Source organism: Eptesicus fuscus, chromosome 7 (genome assembly GCF_027574615.1).
Source record: "Eptesicus fuscus isolate TK198812 chromosome 7, DD_ASM_mEF_20220401, whole genome shotgun sequence".
In the NCBI taxonomy this organism is placed as follows: domain Eukaryota; kingdom Metazoa; phylum Chordata; class Mammalia; order Chiroptera; family Vespertilionidae; genus Eptesicus; species Eptesicus fuscus.
Genome location: NC_072479.1, coordinates 78712189 through 78737424, shown reverse-complemented (window position 1 = coordinate 78737424; position 25236 = coordinate 78712189). Strand labels below are relative to the sequence as shown.

The 25236-nt window shown below is 45.7% G+C and overlaps 1 protein-coding gene across 4 annotated transcripts in view; it reads left to right on the top strand.

The window, feature by feature from the left end:
• The first annotated feature begins 10125 nt into the window (after positions 1-10125).
• The window catches only part of AEBP2 (AE binding protein 2), an 80189-nt gene continuing 65078 nt past the window's right edge, over positions 10126-25236 (top strand). For 3 of the 4 annotated variants that reach the window (XM_054719233.1, XM_054719234.1, XM_054719235.1), the window contains exon 1: positions 10126-10873. In XM_054719233.1, the coding sequence (XP_054575208.1) occupies positions 10191-10873 (683 nt within the window). In that variant the 5' untranslated portion in view covers positions 10126-10190. The remainder of the gene's footprint in view (positions 10874-25236) is intronic. The other variant, XM_028144568.2, reaches the window with a different exon arrangement.

The following is a 25236-nucleotide window of genomic DNA, read 5'->3' as shown; positions in this document are numbered from 1 at the left end:
CCAGAGAGTCCCTTCCTTAAAAGATGCTCCTATCACCCAGGAAATTCCAAGTGATTTAGGAATTCGAAGGAACCAGGGTCAAAGACAATATATAAAAACAAAAGAAGTTCCTAGCATCTTTTTTTTTCTTTCTTAAATATATTTCTATTGATTTTCAGAGAGGAAGGGAGAAGGAGAGATAGAAACATCAATGATGAGAGAGAATCATTGATAGGCTGCCTCTTGCACGTTCCACACTGGGGATTGAGCCTGCAACCTGGGCATGTGCCCCTACTGGGAATCGAACTCTTGACCTCCTGTTCATAGGTCGACACTCAATCACTGATGCCAGCTGTGCCCTAGCATCTTTATTGCTTGGGAAATTATCAGGAACCAGGGATGAAAACCAAAATTTATATTTATTATATTATGATATCCCGATAAGATATGGAAAATGTAATTGCTCTAAAGTAGCAGTTATTAACACTGTCATCAGATCATCTGTGGGACTACATATACATACATGTATATGATTGCTTATGTAAATGGACCAGAACCTACAGCATTTCAAATGCACATTGATAGTTCTTTTTGATATAAATAAAATTCTCCAATACAAATGATTCAATAAAGTCCTGCTTCTACTTTCCTTTCTACCCATTTTACATTCCATTGTCCACTCTCCTGCTTCCCTCTTTAACTTTTTTGGTTCTTTGCCCTTTTGACTTACCCTTCTGGAAACACCCAGATGCTGGAGCAATTTGGTATTCCTGTCACAGACATCTACAGAAGGTCTGCAAGCATCTTCATCATCCCACCAAATGAGAGTGTAAAGGTCCTGCAGCCTGGACAATGCCAATCAATTTTGGCATGAATTCCAGGCTAAGCTAGGACAGTTATAATTCTTTCCCCAAGTTATTTGGGGTAAGATTCAGAGAGTTTAGTCAGTTTCTTTAAGGCGAAAGATTTGAGCAAGAGCTGTATTCAAAATATTCAATGACTGGAGTGGTATGGGCTCTGGCCATTCAGAATGGTTGCAAACCATGTCATAGTACAAGGGGCCTGGAGGCACCTGATATACCTTCTTTTAAATATATATAAGTATTTATTGATTTCAGAGAGGAAGGGAGAGGGAGAGAGAGACACAAACATCAATGATGAGAGAGATCATTGATTGACTGCCTCCTGCATGCCCTACACTGGGGATAGAACCTACAACCTGGGCATGTGCCCTGACCAGGAATCAAACCGTGACCTCTTGGTTCATAGGTCGACACTCAACCACTGAGCCTCTCTGGCTGGGTCTGATATGCCTTTTGTTGTTCTGGTAGTTGCTGGATCATGGGGAGAACCAGGAGGACCAAAGGATTTGGTAACTTTCAGTTTTTTAAAATCTGTATGTGAAAGTTGAAAGCTCTGGTCAGCCATACTCCCTGCCATATGTATTGCATCTGTTATAATTTACTTTAAAATACTTCCTTATAAACCGTGTCATGTGCTTGTGTGTAAATTAACTTTAATCTACATTCTCAGGAAGGTTAGTTATCATTAGAGTTACCTATTAGGAATTCACACTGTAGGGGTGGTTAGTTATAATTTGAAGTACCCTAATCAGAAATCCATACTCCCCAGGTGGCTACTTAAGCATTTCAAAGATCTTCATTGAAATTTACACCAGGAGATCCATTAATTAGCATAAGGAATATTAGAAATACATTTTCATTAGTGAAATAAATGGTGTTCCAGATACATGGCTAGCTAAAAAGATTTCACAGCCCTATCACTCTTGTGAAAAGAGATCCAAGAACACCTGACCAGAGTGTAAATTCCATGAGAGCAGGGATTTTATTGGCTTTACTCATAACTATAGACCCAGTGCGAAGAACAGGGCCTGACACATCATAGACACTAATATATCCTCTATATGACGAATAAGTTGCTGGAAAGCCCAGTAACCTACTACTTCCTAGGCCTGTTTTATTTGATTCTGTGTTGTCCACCTCTCCCCATTACCTTCTGTTCCATCTACTGACAGACCGGAACAGTTGGGCTGGTTATGCTGTCAGAGTGAACCTCTCATACAAGATATCGGTAGGCATGCTTGAGGACGGAGAGTGAGAATTTTCTGAAACATGAGTAGGTTATATGACTTTCTGCTCGCTTGCTAAAAAAAGTTTATATGTTTGAAAGAGTTTGGACTCAGTCTTGTTTTCCTTGTAATCTGCCACCTGATATTAATGTTGGAGGAGAGTATGCTTCTATCTAGTCGAATCAATGGATATTTTTGATATTTGCTAAAAGGATCTACCAGCTGCTGAAGGGCCAAATAGACTGAAGTCAATTTGCAGTACATGGGAAAACTGTGAGACAGAAACATAAGATTTTTCACATTGGTACCAGTATAAATTAAGGGTCCTGTACATCAAGGAGGCTCAGTTTTCTCTGGCAGTGTGGTAGATGAATCCGAGAGCGATCAGAATCTGAATGGATGCTATTTACCAGGAAGACCTTATAGAGCAAGAAGACAGTTGGCTAAGAACATAGACTTGAAAAACAACATTTAAAAAACAGGGAGATCAGGAAGAAACCATGAAAGATATGAACAGTCTAGATGATTGTGACATCAGAGAAATACAAGAGGAGAGGAAAAAACGCAGCCAAGCATGCAATGCAGAATTTAGTATGAGACTTATTTTCATTGTAATGTGATAGTAAGATCAAAACTGAGTATCTTCTACATTTGGCAATTAATTATTTTACAGAAAGTAATTAAAAAAATTATATCCAGGAGGGCTGGCTATACTTTTGTAGTGAAGAGACAGTGTACGGGAAGTGAAAAAGTGGAAAAAACAAGTATAGTTTATATATTTAGCAGGTTGGAGGAATATGGAACATGTTTATTTTATAAGGATGGAAAGACTTGATTATGTTCACGAACTGAAAAGGAGCCATTATACAGGGTGGGATTGAAGACACAGAAGAGGCCTGGCTATACCGGGCTTCTTGTCCCAGCATTAAGAAGGGTTCAGCAATCTGGAGAAAGGCTGTGCGTAGATTAAGTAAGAGTCCAAAGACGAAAGATAATTTTGAAAGGCATTGGGGGTCAGAGGAGCTAAAGTTCCAGTTCTTAGTTCTTAGTCGTTAGTTCCCCTTGTCTCAGGACCCCTGCTTTTTTATTAACACAATTTGTCCTAAGGCAAGATGGAGATAATACACTTCAAAGGGTAGGGTACAGAAGCATTGTCAGAATAGGGAATAGCCTTCAGCTGTTCAGGTGTTTGGCCAACAGGAGGCAATAACATATAGATTAAGGTGCCCTGAGCTGTCTGGCAGTAAACAGTCATCCTATTCAGGTTTGGGGGAGATGCTTTTTAACCTTTCCAACAGGTAATTACATATGTGACTCAGCCCTTGTTGAGCCCCCAAATTTCATCAACCTTTTGATAAAGCTCTTGTAATTACGACATGCTGGAATTGGCTTCCGGCATGGCTCGTGTGAGTGTCAGCCTATGAACAAGGAGGTCACAGTTCGGTTCCATTCCTGTTCAGGGCACATGCCTGGGTTGTGGGGTGTGAAGGAGGCATTGCAAAATGAGGTCATCTGGAGACCTAGGCTCCTTCTCGCTTGTGGCTCTGTCATCCTGTGATGTGGTGCTGATATGCAGGCTCACCCCGGCCACCATGCTTGTACTGCAGCCCATGGACAGGGCACAGGAAAAGTGAGAGAAGGGAGGGCAAAACATTTCCTTAGGAGAATGTGATCCCTTCTGCTTACAGGTCATTGTTCAGAACTTAGTCACATGGCCAAACCTAGCTATAAGTGATGCTGGGAGGGCTTATGCTCAGCAGATATATGGGAGTGAGAAGGGTGGAAGATTGGCAGGTTCTGCAAAAATAAAAAATAAAGCAAAACACCACAAACCAACCTAATAAAACTCTCTCACTTTATTTATTTAAAAAATATTTTTATTGATTTCAGGGAAGAAGAGAGAGGGAGAGAGAGATAGATACAACAATGATGAGAGAGAATTATTTGACGGCTGCCTCCTGCACGCCCCCTACAGGGGATTCAGTGCGCAACCCAGGTATATGCCCTCACCAGGAATTGAACCTTGATATCCCGGTACATAGGTCTCTGCTCAATCACTGAGCCACACTGGCGGGGTGAAACTCTCTCACTTTAAAAAATAATTTGAGGTAATTTACCAACATGTATAAAGGACTACACAGTTTATAAAAGCAAGTAATTAAATAAGGGAGGAAAGTAAGAGGAGGGCAAAAAGTGATAGTAGTTAAAAGAAAGGTGGGTTCCCTTTTTCTATTTTTGGATTGAAGTGAAGGTAATTGATCCAAACTGCTGATATGCATTTTAAAATATTTCACCCATAAATATTATGTTTAGATTCTTCCCTGACTTTTTAGAGATTTGATGAATAAAATATATATATATTTAAAAAAATATTTTTTGCCCTAACCGGTTTGGATCAGTGGATAGAGCGTCGGCCTGTGGACTCAAGGGTCCCAGGTTCGATTCCGGTCAAGGGCATGTACCTTGGTTGCGGGCACATCCCCAGTAGGGGGTGTGCAGGAGGCAGCTGATTGATGTTTCTCTCTCATTGATGTTTCTAACTCTCCCTCTCCCTTCCTCTCTGTAAAAAATCAATAAAATATATTAAAAAATGTATATGTATTTTTATTGATTTCCGAGAGGAAAAGAGAGATAGAAACATCAATGATGAGAATCATTGATCAGCTGCCTCCTGCACGTCCCCTACTGGGGATCAAGCCCGCATCCCAGGCATGTGCCCTTGACCAAAATCAAACCCGGGACCCATCATTCTGCAAGCTGATGCTCTATCCACTGAGCCAAACCAGCTAGGGCTGATGGATAAAATATTAACTGGTATTGTAATTTGTATGCTACAATAACTAATCCATCAAATTCAATTTTCATAATTGAGAGTTTTAAACATTGAAAAAGTTTCTTGGTTAGCAAGTCAGATATAAAATACATGAAAGGATAAAAAATGTGGTGTGTGTGTTATTCACCTTTCACATTTTGCTTACCCTTTTATTGATAGTTTATAGGAAAATCATTTAATAAATTCAAAACAAGAAATTAGACCTAGCTGGTTTGGCTCAGTGCACAGAGCATCGGCCTGCGGACTGAAGGGTCCCGGGTTCGATTCCAGTTAAGGGCATGTACCTTGGTTGCGGGCACATCCCCGGTGGGGGGTGTGCAGGAGGCAGCTGATCGATGTTTCTCTCTCATTGATGTTTCTAACTCTCTCTCCCTCTCCCTTCCTCTCTGTAAAAAATCAATAAAATATATTTAAAAAAAAAATAAAATAGTAGAATCATTATTCAGTTGTGTTTTGGTTGAATTGCAATCTACCAACTGGGGAAGCTTTTATTGGATTTCTAGTTCTTTCCAGCTCTCCGATCTTCCTGTAAGATGCTCTGTCTTTTCATGCATATTTTCTTTAGACTCCCAGTCAATCAGAGAATGAGGTCATTATGTTGCTATTGATCCTGCTCAATATGGCAGTATGAAAACGCAGAATGAGGAACCTGAAATAAAGGTGCAAAACGGGCTATCGCTGCATAGTTTAGAGACTTTTTCAGAAGTATCTCACGTGTAGTGAGGTGTCTCACATGTGGCAGTAATCTCAGCTTGAATCTAAACTGGGTCTGTTGCTGGGATTCAAGCATGTCTGGGCACGTCTGGCAAGCCGGTGAGTCAGGACAGAAGGAAACTTGCTGACATGGGGGCTGAGACTACTTCCTAGAACAGAACTCATTTAATGGAAGAGAGAGATTTAGACAGAGAAGCCCTATAAGAAAGACTTAGTCATTGGATGGGGAGTAATAAATACAGCTTGGGGTAGCTGTTACTCAAATCTGTCGCCAATCGAGGCCCATGAAAGCATGTCTGGGTCCCTAAGAGAAACAGAGCTCTGAGTAAAAGCATAAAGAGCCATTTCACTGGAAACTATATGCTATTAGGTGCAAGCAGTCTGCTCTGGGGTTCCCCTAAAAAAGGTCCAACACAATGATCTCCATTTCTTTAGCTTACACCATGGCTTTGGCTGTTTTGCTTGTATCACAGATCCTGACAGGAGCCTGCAGCACCTATCGGAGCAGAGCAGAAGGGGCCACTGGGAGAGAGGAGTGTGTGAGTGTATGCGAGACCCCCCACCCCAGAAAATGGAGGTGTCCTCACTAGGTTAGTAGCTTGATAGGTAGAACCACTGACATAGAAATTACTGTTGCTGTATCTGACCCATTAGTGCTGCAGTCAGTGAGTCTGAATGCTATTCCTAATCAAATAGCTCTTATGCCATGGTGTGTTCTTGGGGAATTTATAATTATGAGTTACCCAGCAAGAAGGGAGGGGGCTGTAGAACACTGGTTCTCAATCTATGAAAGACCCGTGTTTTTTTTTTTTTTTAAATTTCCAGTGGACTGATATTTTTGCAAAATACGTAAAAGTGAGTTATCAGAATAATCAAATAAACAGATGAAATAAAAAAAACAGAAGCCCTGTTTTTTTTTTTTATTATTAGGTTCAACAGTCATAAAATTACTCTATCAAGTTGAGGTAAAAGTTTCCAATACTTCTCTGACGGCAGGCAGGTGATGAACAGTTCGTGGACGGGCACTGGTCTGTAGAACTGTTTCCCGGTTTTAAGTTTTCACCTGATGCCACCCACCTGCAGGGGCTCCATCACGTGGAGCTCCTGTCTCTAGTCACACACATTAGTGACTGGGATAATGACACTGTGACACTGGTCGTGTAGGAGAGTGCCCTTGTTCTAAATAGATGTGTGCGGAGTGATGATGTCTGCAACTAAACACAGAGGGAGAGAGGGGAGGGGAGAGAGGGGGTGAAGGGAGGTGAGCAAGGGGAGAGGGGAAGCGGGAGAGGGAGGAAAGAGACCAGAGAGAAGGAGAGGGAGACTGAAGGACACAGCCTGCACATATTTGGCAAAATATTGGTAATTGATGTTACGCAGGTGTTCAGGTGTTTATTACCCAGTTCTTTCAAATTATGAGAAGATTTGTAGTTCAAAAATAAAAAACCACACACACAAAACACAACACTTTCTAAAAACACACACCTCTTACCGGTTTGGCTCAGTGGACAGAGCATCGGCCTGTGGACTGAAGGGTCCTGGTTTGGATTCAGGCATGCAGGAGGCAGCCGATCAAGGGTTCTCTCTCATCATTGATGTTTCTATCTCTCTCCCTCTCCCTGCCTCTCTGAAATCAATAAAGATATATTAAAACAACAACAAAACTTCCCAATGATAGGAAACACCCTTTTCTTCAAAAGCCCAGTTCCGAGATAGCTCATTTTACTCTTCAGTATATATATTGCAGCTCGAGCATTCATTTGTGGCTTGGATACCTGCCATTGCTACATGTCTAATCTCCATTCACTTTTCACTCTTTTCAGAATATCTCCTATATGTTAGGTATCCTTACGACATAACTTTAATCATATCACACCTTAAAAAAAAATCTCAGTATGTACCTGTTGTCCTTCAAAGTAGAATGTAGAATGTTTTATTCAAGATTTTCTGCAATCTAATCTTTAACTCTTGTTTTAGCTTTCTAGCTTTGCTTTCTCATGTTAACACCATCATGAAAAATTTTTATGCTTTTCCATGTTATTGCTTCACAGTTCTCGAAATTTCCCCTTACAAAGAATTCCATTCTATACACTCTTCAAGATCAGCTCAAATTAATTAAACTTAGATGTAGTTATATATCTTACTATATACATTGTTCAAATCCTACATTGGCCATGAAGTTTTCCTTGATTAACTCAGCCAAACAGTAACCCTAATCTCCAGGGCTTAATCCAGTCTGGCATATACACTTAGTACAGTGTATACTTTTAACTTCTCTAATAGTTCTTTTTCTTAAAGAATTTTTTTTATTAATTTCTGAGAGAGGAAGGGAGAGAGGGAGAGATAGAAACATTTTTGAGAGGGAAATATGGATCAGCTGCCTCCTGCACGCCCCCTACTGGGGATCAGCTGCCTCCTGCACACCCCCTACCGAGGATCACGCCCCCTACCGGGCATGTGCCCCCACCTCCTGGTTCATGGGACAATGCTCAACCAACTGACCCACACCAGCTGGGCTCTACTAGCTCTTAAATTACAATACAGGATGATAATACATTACTTGTCTATCTCAAAGAATGGCATGGCGGTTAAAATGTTTGAGGTTAGTATTTTGCATTGTACCCGTCTGAAAGTATCTGTCAATCATAATGCCTCTTACTATTTATTCTTTCTATTTTTGCTTTCCCTGGAGGCAACTTATGGACTATAAAAGCTGACCAAGGCCTAAGGCAGTGGACATAACACTGGGGTACTCAAGCTATTTGAAGACTTGCCAAGATGTGCATGAGCACAGAGAATTTGTTTTAAAGTATTCAGTTCTCTGATCCTTACTTCCCATCCGTAGCCATCCCCAAAACTGATCTGCCTGAAAATGTGCCCTGGGGTCAGAGTGACAGTACCCTCCTTTCCTGTCTCCCTTATCCCAATTGCCCCTCCCCTACTTTACAAAAGAATGGCATAATTCTTTCCCAGCCCAAATCTTACTAAAGTGTAATACCCAGGGGGGATGCAAAACCTTCAAGACAATAAAAAAGAAACAATGGACTGGAGAAACAGAATGTGTTAACACATCCTTTTGTAAATCAGGTGGTTTTCAGTTGCTTATTTCAAACAAAGTTGAAAGAGAACCTGATCAGAGTTGTCAGCTGATAGATCATTAAAAATATTTTCTCTTTGTTAGACCTTTATGTGTTTTTTTTGGGCATATAATTTGGAATGAGTTTCAATGAATGGCATTACTATAACAAAAGTCCGTTCTCATCTACTTATTTATATGGACTAGTTTTCTCAATGCTTACGTTCATGGAATTGAAAACTTGGAATAGAATGAATGCTGAGTTCATTCTCATTCTAGTAATACTTATCCACAGATAAAATAGGCTGGTTGAAAAAAAAAATTCATCCAATTCCATTTCTGTAAGATGCATTCCCAACAAAATTTTATGTTTATTTATAAATATTTGCAATTTATTTGTTTTATCAGTTGAAATGATAAGATTTAGAGTTTTATGATCAGGGAATTTATAAACTACCCTTAAATTTCAATTTATATACACATTTTTATTAAAAGGAAGGAAATACAAGATGATCTATACGAGAGTTCAAATACAAAATATATTAGGATAAAACTCTGGAGAGGATGTGGAATGCAAAGATCAATTCCAGAAGATAAAGGATGAAAACTGCCCAAGTATAAGAGACTGTATTTTAAAAGTAGGGATTTAGTGGTTAATAAATCTCTACGGTATTTAAAGTTCCATTAGCTATATGTTAAAAAGTGTGACAGTTATAAAGCATTTGTAACAAGCTGGGAGAAACGCAGATGTCCCTTTGAACAAAATTGTTCCAAAGGGCTCAGGAACCAAAAAGTGTGAAGACCTTGAACAGTCAGGATGTCCTTGTTCTGGGACTGACTTAACTCTTCCTCGAGGGATTCAAACGCCGGTTGGGAGTAAAACCTGTGGCTCTACGTCGGCGCTTAAGGATTGAGTACCTTGCATTGTATTATTCATTGCTATTATTTTAAATCGCCTCTCCTCGTGAGATCGTAAGCTCTCAGAAGACCAAGGACTAGTTCGATTTCTGGGCTCAGTGCCCGTGCTCTTGGGGACACTCCCCAAACACCCCTGGAATGAATGACTTTTTGTCGTGGGAACTCGCAGGGCTGTTAAAATCCCCGCTGGCACTCAGGTTTCTGTTCTGCGTGTCCCGCCCGCTGCGAGGCCAGGCCCGGGAAGGCGTGGGAAGGCCCGAGGGAAACTCTGAGCGCTCGGCGGCCGGGCGGGGCGGGGCGGGGCGGGGACCGGTGGGGGCGGTGAACGGGGGGGGGGGCGCGCGGGCGCGGAACCGGGGCGGGGGGGGGGGGGGGAGGCGCCGCCGCGCAGGCGCGCCGCCGTCTCCGCGTGCGCGCGCTGTCCCCGCGCGGGCGCCGTAGCGCGTGTGCAGGCTGACGCAGCCCGAGGGCCCTCCTCTTGCTCTGCAGCGGCGTCGGTGGAGTTTTGGGCGTTAGGGAGGGGGCGCGGGAGCCGAGTCGCGAGAGGGAGGCGGCGGGGAGGAGGAGGAGCAGGCGCCGCCATGGCCGCCGCGCTCACCGACATGGCCGACCTAGAGGAGCTCTCCCGCCTGAGCCCTCTGCCCGCCGGCAGCCCCGGCTCGGCGGCGCGGGGCCGGGCGGAGCCCCCCGAGGAGGACGAGGACGAGGACGAGGAGGAAGAGGAGGCGGAGGCCGAGGCGGTGGCGGCACTGCTGCTGAACGGCGGCGCCGGGGGCGGCGGCGGCGGCGGCGGCGGCGGCGGCGCCGGCGTGGGGGGCGGCGAGGCGGAGACGATGTCGGAGCCGAGCCCCGAGAGCGCCAGCCAGGCCGGAGAGGACGAGGACGAGGACGAGGAGGAGGACGAGGAGGAGGAGGACGAGGGCAGCAGCAGCGGCGGCGGCGAGGAGGAGAGCAGCGCCGAGAGCCTGGTGGGCAGCAGCGGCGGGAGCAGCGGCGACGAGACGCGCTCGCTGAGCCCGGGCGCCGCCAGCAGCAGCAGCGGCGATGGGGACGGCAAGGAGGGCCTGGAGGAGCCCAAGGGACCGCGGGGCGGCCAGGGCGGCGGCGGGGGCGGCAGCAGCAGCAGCAGCGTCGTCTCCAGCGGCGGCGACGAGGGCTACGGGACCGGGGGCGGCGGAAGCAGCGCGACCTCCGGGGGCCGGCGCGGCAGTTTGGAGATGTCGTCGGATGGGGAACCCCTGAGCCGCATGGACTCGGAGGACAGGTGAGTGCCGGGCAGCGTCTCCCTGTCTCCCCTCCCCTCCCTTCCCTTCCTCCCCTCCTCCCGCGCTCCCGGGCCGTTGGGGGCGGGGGGGGGGACCTCTTGGGCTGAGATGCCCCCCGTTCCCCGAACCCAGGGCCCCTCCCCCAGGCGCTCCACTCGGAAACCTCCCGGCCGCCCCGCCCCTCTGGCTGCGGATAGCGGCTCCCAACTCTCAGACCCTGTCCCCCCGCGCTGCCCGGCGCCGCGCCCCGCACGGACCCGAGGACAGCCCGACTCGGAGACCGGGGCCCCCCCCCAGGGAGGCCCGATCCTCTGTGGGAGCTGGAGAGGCCCTGGGTGCGCACACCCGGCCCGCGAGGTTAGCGTCCGCCGTGTGCGCGAACACTTGTCAGAACTGTAATTGACAAGTGTTTTCCAACATGGCTGGTCTCGCTTGGATTTCACAGAACTTCCTTGTTCGGGGAGGAGACCCCCCCCCCCCCCCAAACTACCCCTCTTCTTTTCTTAAAAAAGAAAAAGAAAAAGAAAAGGCTGTTCTTTTCTGTTTAATCACGGCTTCCCAAGTGCCTCCTGGGTAGCCGTTAAACGTGGTCTCCAAAGGGATGTACAGAACTTCTGTTCGTTCCGCGAACAAATCTGGGAGAAAGTTGAAAGCGAATCAATCGTTGTAGGAAGGAAAAGATGAATTTTATGGCTTTTAAAATAACTCCGCGGAAACCAGAGAGAGTTGGGATGGGAACGAAAGACACGCTCGGAGGCACCTACAGAAGGGTGGGCGGTTGAGTGTCTTTCGGTGGTAACGCTCCATGGTGTTAGGTAGTCGCAGTTGAGTCCTGTGCTGGAGGCTCTGACGGAATTGGCCTTCTTCTCAAGTTCGTGGGGACGGACCAAAAAATGCGCTTCCTTTTTTTTTTTTTTTTTTTCCGGGACATTAAAATGATTGCCAGAGTGTGTTTCGATTGTTACTGTTATTTTTGGTCTCTTTGGAAAACTTCATATTTTAAGTGGTTGGTTCTTAATGTATACTTTTTAACAGCAGCACTGCCTCATTCATGTTGTACTGCTTCTAAAGTATATTAGCGTTTATTTTGACCATCTGCTAATGTTTAGATGAGCAGTCTGTTTTTAAATAATCTGTATTGGCTTGGATTTAAAAGTTTTAAGTATTCTAAAGTTCTAGGAGTAACGATTGTTAACGGATAAAAATGAATGTAATAAGGAATATAAGGCCCTAAATATTTTGGAAATACAGTATTAGGATCTGTTTGACACTTTCATGTCTAGTTAAGACATCTTGGCTGGGGTAAAACAGACTGTACAAACCTTAGAAAAATTGTACCCAACTGTATAGGCATGGCAGGAAGGAGAATGTCTTCAAGAGAATTAGAAATTGACGTGAACTGCACAATGAAGAATGTGTTATTTATCATTTTATTGCAACCTCCTTCGTTGGTACCCGAAGATATTTGAAAGTTGGTAGTTTCCACAGTTCTTCTGTTTGGTTATGGACACACACACACACACACACACACACACACACACACTGGTTTAGCACGGCACAATTTAAATGTTGCAGTCATTTCATTCACAGTTTGGTGCAAACTAGATATTATTTTGACTTCTGTTTACCAGATGAAGAAGCAAGTTGAGTGTCTTCCTAAAAACAGTAAGTATAGAATGGTAGTGATGAAGCTGAACAAAGGTTCTTAAGTCCCTTGCTGTTTCCACTTCTCAAGAGTAAGAATATTGCACCTTAAATAACAAGCTGTATGTGTCAGTTTTTATTGTTTGTTTCAGTTAATATCTTGTCCACTGCATCCTTTTATTAGGAGACCATGAATTATTGGTCAAGTAATATTTCAGCAAGTGGAGTTTTGGCTTCATTTTATATTTATTGCATATTTACTTGAGTATCTACTTTTTATATCATACTTCAGAGTAAGGAATAAGATAATTGGTGCCACAAGTCCAAATAAGGTTATAACTTGATAACTAAGCATACTTGCTTTTCTTAATGCTTAAGCATTAGAGACTACAAAATATTGTAGTCATTTTACCATTTCAAGGTAGTAGGTTGATCACTTGTATGAAAAAGCCTTCCATTACTAGTGAATCTGGTTGTGGTCTTGATAATCTTAATTCTGAAATGCCCCCTGTTGTCATTGAGTTAAAGAACTATTTTAAGTTTGGAAAGGATTCATAATTCTTATAAATTGTCCTGCAGATTACACTAATCTGTGTGGATTTTATAGATTGATTTCATGGTAGGAAGTCTTTATTTTTGTAACTGATGAAAGGATATTGTGGTTTTAAAGTGCTTTAAAAAAACTTGAGGCAATTCTATCACAACGATTTTATCATTAGAATTTACTGTTTCTCTTAGAATGTTCATTTTTTTCTAACACTTTGAAATTAGGTAGTGTCTTTGAATTTAACATACTTTAGAATTGGTTGAAATATCTTAAATATTTTTAACTGTAAGAGCTTCTTAAGAAAGAATTAATATAAAGACATAGATTTTGAAGCTTGTGATCCAAGGTGTCACTTTATAATCATGTATTGGAAGTGTTGTGTGGTGAAAACTGACTAATTTATAAAATGATTAAATGACACTTGGTACAAAAAACATTGATTCTTTTCCCCAGGAGAGAGTTATTCAAAACCATGTAAGTGTATTAGTGTTTATTTTAGTCAAGTTAGCAAACTTAAAAGTTGATAGGTAATTTACTTTGGTTATAGAGATAATGCAATTTTCTTTTGGGGATGGGATGTTTAGCTGTGCAAGAACACTAAAAACTAATTTTACTTTGAATCTAAGCTTAAGTATTTTTTAAAAAGTTACCGCCTTTTAAGTTAATTTCAGAGGCTATCTTTAATACAGTTTTAGAATTTTAAATGCCTCAAATTTCTTTTAGTTTACAATTTAGTTTTAGCTATTGAATCAGATTTTACTTAAATTGAAAGTACTCTGAGCTACTTATCCTGTATAAGTGAATTAATAATAATCTCTTCCATTTTGTGGGTTGTCTCTTTTTTAAATTGTCTCTCCCTTCCCCCCACCTCCCAACTAGAGTATAAACCATGACTTATTTTTGAAAAAGCCAAGGCCTCTTTCAGCCACTTTTATTAGTCTTTAGGGATAAATCTAGGTATCAAATGAAAAGTGCCTGCGTGAGGATGGGGTATAAGGGAAGGGCATGTAGAATGAAACTTACTTTAAATGTTCAGCAAAGGTCACAGGCCCTTACCATCTAGTGGATCAAAATTTGTCAATTTTTTGGGTTGTAAACTGAGGTTTAATTAAGATTGCTTTGAAATTGGGAAAACAGACTTATGTTTCTCAGTTTCCCTATAGTATGGTTCAGGAAATCTTTTTCTAATAGAGAGGCTAAATTTTAACATCAGATTAATACTAGAAGGTTGATGAGGTTATTGTCAAGATTTATTAAGGATCTGTATGTTTGAGGCAATAAAATACTTTTATGTAGAGTAATATTTTGCTCATGCTGCATAATAAAACTCCTTTTCACTACCCCTTTCATCTCTGAAGCAGTCAGCTCTTCATAGTCTCTAGAATACCTCTTTTTCACCACCCTTTTATTTTGATTAAATTTAGGGAAAAGCTTCTAATAGGTCTGTTTTCATTGATAATATTGTAATGCTCAGTTAAGGAAGATATGGCAACAGTAAAAAAAACCCCACAGATTTTTAGGATAGAATTTATATAGGGAGATTCTAAGGGATCGTTTTACTTTTAAGAAACATTAAGACTGCCCAGCTGATGTGGCTCAGTGGTTGAGCATCCACCTATGAACCGGCGGTCATGGTTCAATTCCCGTTCAGGGCAAATGCCTGGGTTGTGGGCTCGATCCCCAGGAGTGGGCGTGCAAGAGGCTGCTGATCAATGATTCTCTCTCATCATTGATGTTTCTATACCTCTCTCTTCCCCTCTGAATCAATAAAAATATATTTAAAAAAAAGAAATAGTAAGACTACTTTGGTCAGTTAGGGACTCCTGTGTGTAAGCTAGTTTGCTACCATATAGGTGGTTACTATGTTCAGGACTATTTACTGGATATTGTGGAAGATAGGAACACAAAATGATTCCCTCTTCATCCATTTTGTTTCAAATTGCTGTGGGATTTAATTCCAAAGTGTAGGTTTTTTTTTATTTTTTTAATTGATTTTTTACAGAGAGGAAGGGAGAGGGATAGAGAGCTAGAAACATCGATGAGAGAGAAACATCGACCAGCTGCCTCCTGCACACCCACTACCGGGGATGTGCCCGCAACCAAGGTACATGCCCTTGACCGGAATCGAACCTGGGACCCTTGGGTCCGCAGGCCGACGCTCTATCCACTGAGCCAAACCGGTTTCGGCAAAGTGTAGGTTTTTAATAAAACATTTTTATTAATTTCAGAGAGGAAGAGAGAGATAGAACCATTAATGATGAGAGAGAATAATTGATCGGTTGCCTCCTGCACGCCCTGCACTGGGGATGGAGCCCGCAACCTGGGCATATGCTCTGACCGGGAATCGAACTGTGACCTCCTGGTCCCCATAGGTTGATGCTCAACCACTGAACCATGCTGGTCATCAAATTTTTGATGACTTGAGACCATCTTTCAAAACCCATCAAAATACCACAACAAACCCCTTTCCTGGTCTTTTAGGAGGCCAATGCCTTATCCATTAGGCGACTGGGGCTTCCCTTTCCTGGTCTTTTAAAACTTGGCTTTAATTTCTTTTTCTATTTTTTTCTTCTTTTATGGTTCTCTAGGTAGAGGGATGTAGTATATTACAATATAAAGAGCCTGTAATCTGGAGTCAAAGGGAACAGTTCACATTTTAGTCTTGCCTGTATTATGATTTTAAGTAATATCTTTGAACCTTAGTTCCTCAGCTGCAAAACAGGGTTAGATTTTACCATGAAGGTGTTCTAAGGTCCAAATGAATTTTTGTTAATGACTCCTGTGAACTGTTTTGAAGAATCCATGTTATTTGGATGCTTGCTTTATCCTTTTTGTTGTACAATGGTACATTTTTGAGAGCAGGGATAGTTTAGCTTAGGCGTCCTCAAACTACGGCCCGCGGGCCACATGCGGGTGTTTTTGCCGTTTTGTTTTTTTACTTCAAAATAAGATATGTGCAGTGTGCATAAGAATTTGTTCATAGTTTTTTTAAACTATAGTCCGGCCCTCCAACGGTCTGAGGGACAGTGAACTGGCCCCCTGTTTAAAAAGTTTGAGGACCTCTGGTTTAGCTGGTTTAGAACTTTGAATTTAACACAATACCTTGGATATGGTGAGTACTCATTTATTAGAATTAAATTGAAAAACCAACAATAGAATTTATATAAATAAACGAGACTGTAAACTGAGGGCCAAGAATTTGATGCCCTTGGTTGGATCATTGTATTTGGTATTGATGAGTTTAAGGACAGCTTTGCCTGTGACATTGTATGCAAAATTTGTAGATACTTTTCTCTGAGCAGAAACCAGCAACTTTTCAAAAGAGTTGGTCTAAGAATTACCTATTTAGAGGAGACCAGAGGTGCATAGTAAATGTTAAAAGATTTGACAACTCTGAAATGGAAAACTTCTATAAAAATGAGTGTGAGTATGGAAATCTGAAATGGATAGTTACCAGAGGGCTTCTTTTTTTTTTTAAACATCACTGTTTAAAAGCATTTATTGTATAAAAATGCTTTAACATTTTATCAAAGTTAATGAAAAATTTGAAGTTAAGGGAAAGAGTATTGGGAGAGAAGTGGGTTATGAGTCAGAATGTTTGGAGTTGGAATTCACTTAAGGTGGGTGACCATGGGACATTTATTTAAGTTATTTAGTGTCTTACTACTATTTCAGGTCTCTTATCTGCAAAAGGGGAATAATAATAGATTGTTGTGGGGATTACATGTAGAGTATTTAGCACAATTTATTAAGTGTTTACTTTGTGATAGGAATTTAACAAATACAAGGTGAGGCAAACGTAGGCTTACAGCTGTGAGTATGGGAAACAGTTTATTCTTGCATTATTGTATTATTTTCCATGAATGACTGTAAACCTATGTTTGTCTCACCCTGTATATCTATTCTGTAGTTGACCTAAAGGCCTCATAATACCTTTTATTTTTAATAGTTTTTAATATGTAAGTGAATCTACTGATCTATTAGTAAAATGCTTTATGTTTTCTTGTAATGGTAATGGATTTGCAGTGATCTAACCACATGTTGAGTTCATTTTTATAACTAATAGTTTGCATGTGAAAATAATAGTTATTGATCTTAGAACTAAAGGACAATTTTGGGATGGATATTTGAATGTTTAAAAGTAATTATAAATCATGGTTACCATTGTACCCCGTTCAGTGATAAGAAACGCAATGGTACCTCTCCAGATGGTAAGTTTTAAGAAGACTAGAAAAGATAATTCCATTATTTTCTAGTTTACCTGTCAGTTGTTTGTGACACAGTACATAGAAATTAAAATCGGAGAGTATTGCAATTAATGACTGAAGTTTTGGTGCAAGTATGGGATTGGAATTTATGATTAGGTGAGTGATGAATAGAAATTTTTAGAAAGCCTAAATGAAACACACAAAGGAAACACCGTACCATATTTCTAGACTTTCTGCCTGGATCAGAGAATGCACATTGGAACTGGAAAATAAGAGTTTTAATGGCTGAAGTCGGACCTTTCACACCAACACATGCACATCTTTCTCAGTGTAGGTTTGTGGATCAGAGTCTTTGCCTCTGCTACTTCTGTCTTTGTAACTTGTAGTCATGTTCAGGTCTTACCTTGGACATTTTCTCAGGCAAACTTATTCCTGAAACTTTTTTTTTTTTTTTTTTAGAGAGAAGGGGTGAGAGACAGACAGACATCAGTGTGAGAGAGAAACATCAATTGGTTGCTGCCCATATGTGCCCCAACCAGGGATTGAACTTGCAACCTAGGTATGTGCCCTGATGGGGAATCCATCCCTGAACCGGCCACCTTTGGTTGTACAGGCCAACGCTCCAATCAATTGAGCCACCCCGGCCAGGGCTATCCCTGTTTCTTTGTTAGGTAAATTGCTAGCACTCCCAAGTTCTTCATTTGTCCTTATCACAATTTGAATAATTACTGTCTGTTAGAAGGTGTGTTCCTGAGAATAGGAACCATGTCTGTTTTGATCATTGCTGTATTCGCAGCACCTAGCACAGTGCTTGACACTTATTTTACTAGTAGGTATTCTTAAATATATTTTGGATGAATGATGAAACTCCTGAAACAGGAAAATTAACTATATGTGGTGAAAGAAGAGAAGGAGGGTTTGGAGCAGAGAGACCAATTAGGAGGTTAGAGGAATACTACAGGTGTGAAATGAAGAGACTTGAGCTAGGATAGACATTTGGGGAAAAGTCATGCTTGGGAAACTGAATCAAAGGGAAAAAAATCAAATTTTCTGAGTTGTCTCTAAGACAAATATTACTATTTCTGAGTAAAGAATTTTTTCTTGGATTTAATTATAACAATAGCTTACCCCCCCCCCCCCCCCAGACATATCTATTGCTGAAATAAGTAAAGGAACATTGGGTAGTAAAAAAACATGAACCTTTAGTCAGAAAGACTTGGGTTATTTTAATTTAACCATCTCATAAGTTGTTTCCTTGTAAAATAGGGAGAAAAGTCTTAGTGTTATGAATAAGTGAAATGGAATATGTGAAACGGAAAAGAGCTCGTATTTAATTCATAGAGTCATTTACTCTCCCATTTCTCATGCATAGAGATGTGGAAAGAATACTCTAGTGGGAATAAGTAATCAATATTGTAGTATTGGTTTTACTAGATCCTGCCTACAGAAAATTTGGCAAATCATTTCATTTCTCTGAACTTAAGATGCTTTTTCTTTAAAGTGAGGGTTTTGACCATAATAAAATTTGGAGCTATCCTTCAGACCAGGGGTGGAGAACATCTGCCACAGCCTTGACAATCATTTGGCCTGGCCCTGCCAAGGCATTAGGGGTGAGTTAGTTAATTAAGTGTTTGACCAAATATAGCAGGCTTAATCTTTAAGTTGATAATTTTGTATGGCCCACAAATGATGTTATAAATATCCAAATGGCCCTTGGCAGAAAAAAGGTTCCCACCCCTCCAGACAAACCGAGAATATTATAGGTGTGGCTTTGCTATTTTCAGGATCTCAAAGATACTTTATTTATTATTTTTTTTTTTAATTTCTTTATTGATCAAGGTGTCACATATTTGTCCTCATCCCCCCATTCCCATCCCACCCCTCTCCCCACGCATGCCCCAATCCCCTGTTGAACTTAACCGTTGGATAGGCTTATATGCATGCATACAGGTCCTTTGGTTGAACTCTCCCTCTCCCCCCACCCTCCCCCTCCCCTCCCCTATCCTCCCTCTGAGGCCCGATGGTCCGATCGATGCCTCCTTGCTTCTGGTTCTGTTCTTGTTCCTCAGTCTATGTTGTTCATCATTTCCCCTAGATGAGCGAGATCATATGTCACTAGATATATACTAATAAGAACTGAATGTGAGACGAGCAATAATAGTTATGCTGACAGGCAATGAATCAATCTGTAGCGAGCTTCCCCCTGGACCAACAGTTCTTCCGAGACCCAACTTCAATGTCCAGTAGTTCCTTATGTGTACATGTCAGCACTGACCCCTCAGCTCTGGATGTGGACAAATGGTGGTAATGGAGGTCCGACTCCCTCTGGTTTGGTCTCGGCCGAACCCAGGGGCACGGCGTCACCCGGACTAAGGGGCACGTGGCCTCACCCATACCCAAGGGGCGCGTGGTCTCACCCGGGCCTGGGGCCCAGCCTCACCCGGATGGATCCAGGGGCGCACGGCCTCACCCGGACCCAGAATCTGGCTTCACCCGTACCCAGGGACGCTTGGCCTCTCCCAGACCCAGGGGCACGTGGCCTCACCCGGGCTTAGTTGCACAAGGCCTCACCTGGATCCAGGGACACATGGTCTCTCCCGGACCCAGGGACGCTTGGCCTCTCCCAGACCCAGGGCCACTTGGGCTCACCCGGGCCTAGGTGCACAAGGCCTCATCCGGATCCAGGGACACATGGTCGCACCCGGACCCAGGGACGCTTGGCCTCTCCCAGACCCAGGGCCACTTGGGCTCACCCGGGCCTAGGTGCACGAGGCCTCACCCGGATCCAGGGACACATGGTCTCACCCGGACCCAGGGACGCTTGGCCTCTCCCAGACCCAGGGCCACTTGGGCTCACCCGGGCCTAGGTGCACGAGGCCTCACCCGGATCCAGGGACACATGGTCTCACCCGGACCCAGGGACGCTTGGCCTCTCCCAGACCCAGGGCCACTTGGGCTCACCCGGGCCTAGGTGCACGAGGCCTCACCCGGATCCAGGGACACATGGTCTCACCCGGATCCAGGGACGCTTGGCCTCTCCCAGACCCAGGGCCACTTGGGCTCACCCGGGCCTAGGTGCACGAGGCCTCAGCCGGATCCAGGGACACATGGTCTCACCCGGATCCAGGGACGCTTGGCCTCTCCCAGACCCAGGGCCACTTGGGCTCACCCGGGCCTAGGTGCACGAGGCCTCACCCGGATCCAGGGACACATGGTCTCACCCGGATCCAGGGACGCTTGGCCTCTCCCAGACCCAGGGCCACTTGGGCTCACCCGGGCCTAGGTGCACGAGGCCTCACCCGGATCCAGGGACACATGGTCTCACCCGGACCCAGGGACGCTTGGCCTCTCCCAGACCCAGGGCCACTTGGGCTCACCCGGGCCTAGGTGCACGAGGCCTCACCCGGATCCAGGGACACATGGTCTCACCCGGACCCAGGGACGCTTGGCCTCTCCCAGACCCAGGGCCACTTGGGCTCACCCGGGCCTAGGTGCACGAGGCCTCACCCGGATCCAGGGACACATGGTCTCACCCGGACCCAGGGATGCTTGGCCTCTCCCAGACCCAGGGCCACTTGGGCTCACCCGGGCCTAGGTGCACGAGGCCTCACCCGGATCCAGGGACACATGGTCTCACCCGGATCCAGGGACGCTTGGCCTCTCCCAGACCCAGGGCCACTTGGGCTCACCCGGGCCTAGGTGCACGAGGCCTCACCCGGATCCAGGGACACATGGTCTCACCCGGACCCAGGGACGCTTGGCCTCTCCCAGACCCAGGGCCACTTGGGCTCACCCGGGCCTAGGTGCACGAGGCCTCACCCGGATCCAGGGACACATGGTCTCACCCGGATCCAGGGACGCTTGGCCTCTCCCAGACCCAGGGCCACTTGGGCTCACCCGGGCCTAGGTGCACGAGGCCTCACCCGGATCCAGGGACACATGGTCTCACCCGGACCCAGGGACGCTTGGCCTCTCCCAGACCCAGGGCCACTTGGGCTCACCCGGGCCTAGGTGCACGAGGCCTCACCCGGATCCAGGGACACATGGTCTCACCCGGATCCAGGGACGCTTGGCCTCTCCCAGACCCAGGGCCACTTGGGCTCACCCGGGCCTAGGTGCACGAGGCCTCACCCGGATCCAGGGACACATGGTCTCACCCGGACCCAGGGACGCTTGGCCTCTCAGACCCCGGGGCACGTGACCTCACCCAGGCCTAGGTGCACGAGGTCTCACCCGGATCCAGGGACACACGGTCTCACCCGGACCCAGGGACGCTTGGCCTCCCCCTGACCCAGGGGCACGTGGCCTCGCCCGGGCCTAGGCGCACGAGGCCTCACCCGGATCCAGGGACTCACGGTCTCACCCGGACCCAGGGACGCCTGGCCTCCCCCTGACCCAGGGGCACGCGGCCCCACCCGGGCCTAGGTGCACGAGGCCCCACCCGGATCCAGGGACACATGGTCTCGCCCGGACCTAGGGGTGCGTGGCCTCTCTCAGACCCAGGGGCACGTGGCCTCACCTGGACCTAGGTGCACGAAGCCACCCAGACCCAGGGGCGCGTTACCTCTCTCAGACCCCTGGTCGCGTGGTCTCACCCGGATCCAGGGGCTCACGGCCTCACCCGTACTCGGGACCCAGCCTTACCCGGATCCAGGGGCCCACGGCCTCACCCGGACCCAGGGTTCAGATTCGCCCGGACCCAGGGGCACATGGCCTCACCCGAACCCGGAATCCAGCTTCACCTGGACCCAGGGGCGCGTGGCCTCACCCAAACCCAGGGGCGTGAGGCCTCACCTAGACCCAGAGGCGTGTGACCACATCTGAGCCCAGAGGCTCGCAGGCTCGGCTGGACTCGGGTCTCAGCGGGGTTTCGTCTTCTTGATCCCAATTCCTGTTGGTCAATTCCCTCTCAGCAATTCCTTCGGTCATTTTCTCAGAGCTCCAGGGCGGCTGCCGCAGAACTCGTTGGGCGGCGGGCTCGGCAAGGCTCTGGTGTGCCCGGTGCCCGGCGGTGGGCTGGTCCGGTGTCGCTGCGTCGGCCCTTGGGTCTGCAACGGTGGCCAGTCGCTGAGCGTGCGCACCTGGCCACTTCGGGGCATTGAGATTCTTGAAGGACTCGGAGGTCAGCAAGCACGGAGTCTCCCTCCCCATGTCTCCCAGGGGCTCTTCTGTCCGTGCTCGGCAGCGAGTGGAGCCATCCCCTCAGCCGGAGACCGCTGGGGGAACTGCGCCGAGCACGTTCCAGGCCACCATTGTGTCGCCTGAGCCATAGTTCTTAAAGTGTGGACTTTGGGTCACCGGCATCAGCATCATCCTGCGTACCCCTCTCTTTTATTCTAGTTGTAGAGCATTTGCTCAGCCAGCCCCCCGGTCTTTCTGGCTGGTGTCTGCTCTGCTCTCCCGTCGTAGTCTCAATATTGTTGTGGTAGGCAACGATCAGGCTGCCGCCCTATGTCTCCATCTTGGTCCTCCTTTGTACAGTTAAGTCTTGATTGTTGTTGGTGTCACTGGGAGGAATTGTCCTCCAGGCCAATTGGCTGTGAGGACCCTCTTTGTCTATATAGGAAGAGTTGCTGTGCAGGAGACATGTTTGTGGGCCGGGTCTTGATGCAGCAATGCCTTGGCGCTCACTGAGTCTGCCTCTAGAATGCCTCCCTTATGCAAGTGATTGAAATCTGGTGTCATCTCACACCAACCACTAGATGCCCTCGTTTCTGGGTCTCCAATGTAGTGTGGGTCAGCCACTACCTGAGGCACTCAGCAGGAAAAAGCTTCTGCTCAGCTTGGCTGGGGCGGAGCTACAGGGTGGAGCCTACAACCTTGGCTTCCTGTCAGCCCCGCCCTATGAGGCTCCTGTGTCTGTGTCCCTCTGTATTCCTTGCAAACACCTCTGAGAGAAACGCGCCCTGGAGTTTCGCCCACTGCCAAACAGTCCAGTCCCTCCCCTAATGAATCTGGACTCCCAGATTCTCGCCTGGAACTGGGTTTCAGTGTAGTTGGAACTGGGTCTCAGCGCAGTCTGGTGTCCCTGTCTCCTTCCCAGCAGGGCCACCCAGTGGCGCAAGCAAAAGTCCGTCCTCTGCGCACCTTCCAGTGCGCGCGTCTGGAGCCGCCGCTTCTCTGTGCCTCCGCCACCACAGCCCAAATTCATTCCCCCAGCGTGCGCCTGGCTTCCCAGCGTTTCGCCCAGAACTGGGGTTCAGTGCAGTCGGAACTGGGGTTCAGCACGGTCCTGAGCTTATGTCTCCTTCCCGCTAGGGCAGTTCAGTGGCGCAGGCAACAGTCCGTCCTTTGCGCCCCTTCCCGTGCGCGCCTCTGGAGCTCTGCCTTCCCCCGCTCCTCTGTGCCTGCGCCCCACAGCCCAGATTCATTCCCCCAGCCTGCGCCTGGCTTCCCAGGGTTTTGCCCGGAACTGGCGCTCAGTGCAGTTGGAGCCGGCGCTTAGCACACTCCGGAGCCTTTATCTCCTTCCTGCCAGTGAACGCCGGCCAGGCCGTCAGCCGCCCCTTCCTCTCCGGCTCCATCCTCCCCGCAGGCGCGCGTGCTCGTGTCTCCGCCCGTTTCTCCATACCTCAGGCTTTTACGGCTCCCCCGATTGTCCCCGTGGCCTTCTCCTTCCCCCCAGCTGTGGGCATTTTAGTCCGCCAGCTCTCCTGTGGTTCTGGACGATGTCCGTTCTGACCTCTAGTTGTGCCTTTGAAATTGTTGTGCCCGGCTGCAGGTTAGGTGTTTTACCTATGCCGCCATCTTGGTTTCCCTCAAAGATACTTTAGATAGGTTCTTCTGAATTCAAATATCACCAGAATTCTTAATTTATTTTTATGGTGTTATATTGAAATATCATTTTTGTTCGTCTTCTCTAGGCTATAACATTTGTAAGATTAAAATTAGGTCCTGTTTATCTTTTTACTTCCAGCACATACCTACTTATACTCACCTATTGCACTGCCTATTATATTCAGTAACTCAGTAGTTGATTGAATTCGACCAAATATGGATATACCTAATACATATTTTTTCTTTCTCACTGCCATTAGTGTGACTGCATGAAACAAGGAGAACCATTCTATGCCTTATATCTCCCCCACCCCCCCTTTTAAACCCTCACCTGATGTTATATTTATAAAGGGAGAGGAAGATGGAGAGAGAGAGAGAGAGAGAGAGAGAGAGAGAAACATCTATCAGTTGCTCCCAAAAGCGCCCCTACTGGACACAGGGATGTGGCCTGACTGAGAACCGAGCCAGCAACCTTTCTGTTGTATGGTACGACTCTTCAACCTACTGAGCCACCTGACCAGGGCCCCAATTCTTTTTAAAGGCATATGTGGAAAGATTATTTGAAAAAAAGGTGTGAATATTTGAATAATTTTAAAGAGCAGACTTTCCCAACAAAAAAATAAATTTGCATATTATTTTAAGAGAAAACTACTATCTAGTTTGCTTAAGAATCCAAGACTCTTGAGCTTATAGAAAGGATTTTAAGAAGTGCAGTTCAGCCCGGCCAGCGTGGCTCAGAGGTTGAGCATTGACCTATGAACCAGGAGGTCATAGTTCGATTTGCAGTCAGGGCATTTGCCTGTGTTGTGGGCTCAGTCCCCAGTTTGGGGTGTGCAGGAGGCAACCGGTCAACGATTCTCTTTTATCATTGATGTTTCTATCTGTCTCTCCCTCTCCCTTCTTTTCTGAAATCAATAAAAATATTTAAAAAATAAAAGAAGAAGTGCAGTTCTTTGTATCCTCACCAACAACCAATGAGGTGAGGAAGAGCACAGGGATTATGACTTGCCCAAGTCACAAGCTTCTTGAGAAGGCGCAGTCCTAGCTTTAGACATGTGGTCTTAGCTACTGTCTATATGACTGTTTAAACAACCTTGACTGGAAATTTAATTAAAATCGTATAAATAAATGGCTGTTTAAATTTTCAACCTTTCTCTTTTGCAAAGAATTCATATACATTTCTGAA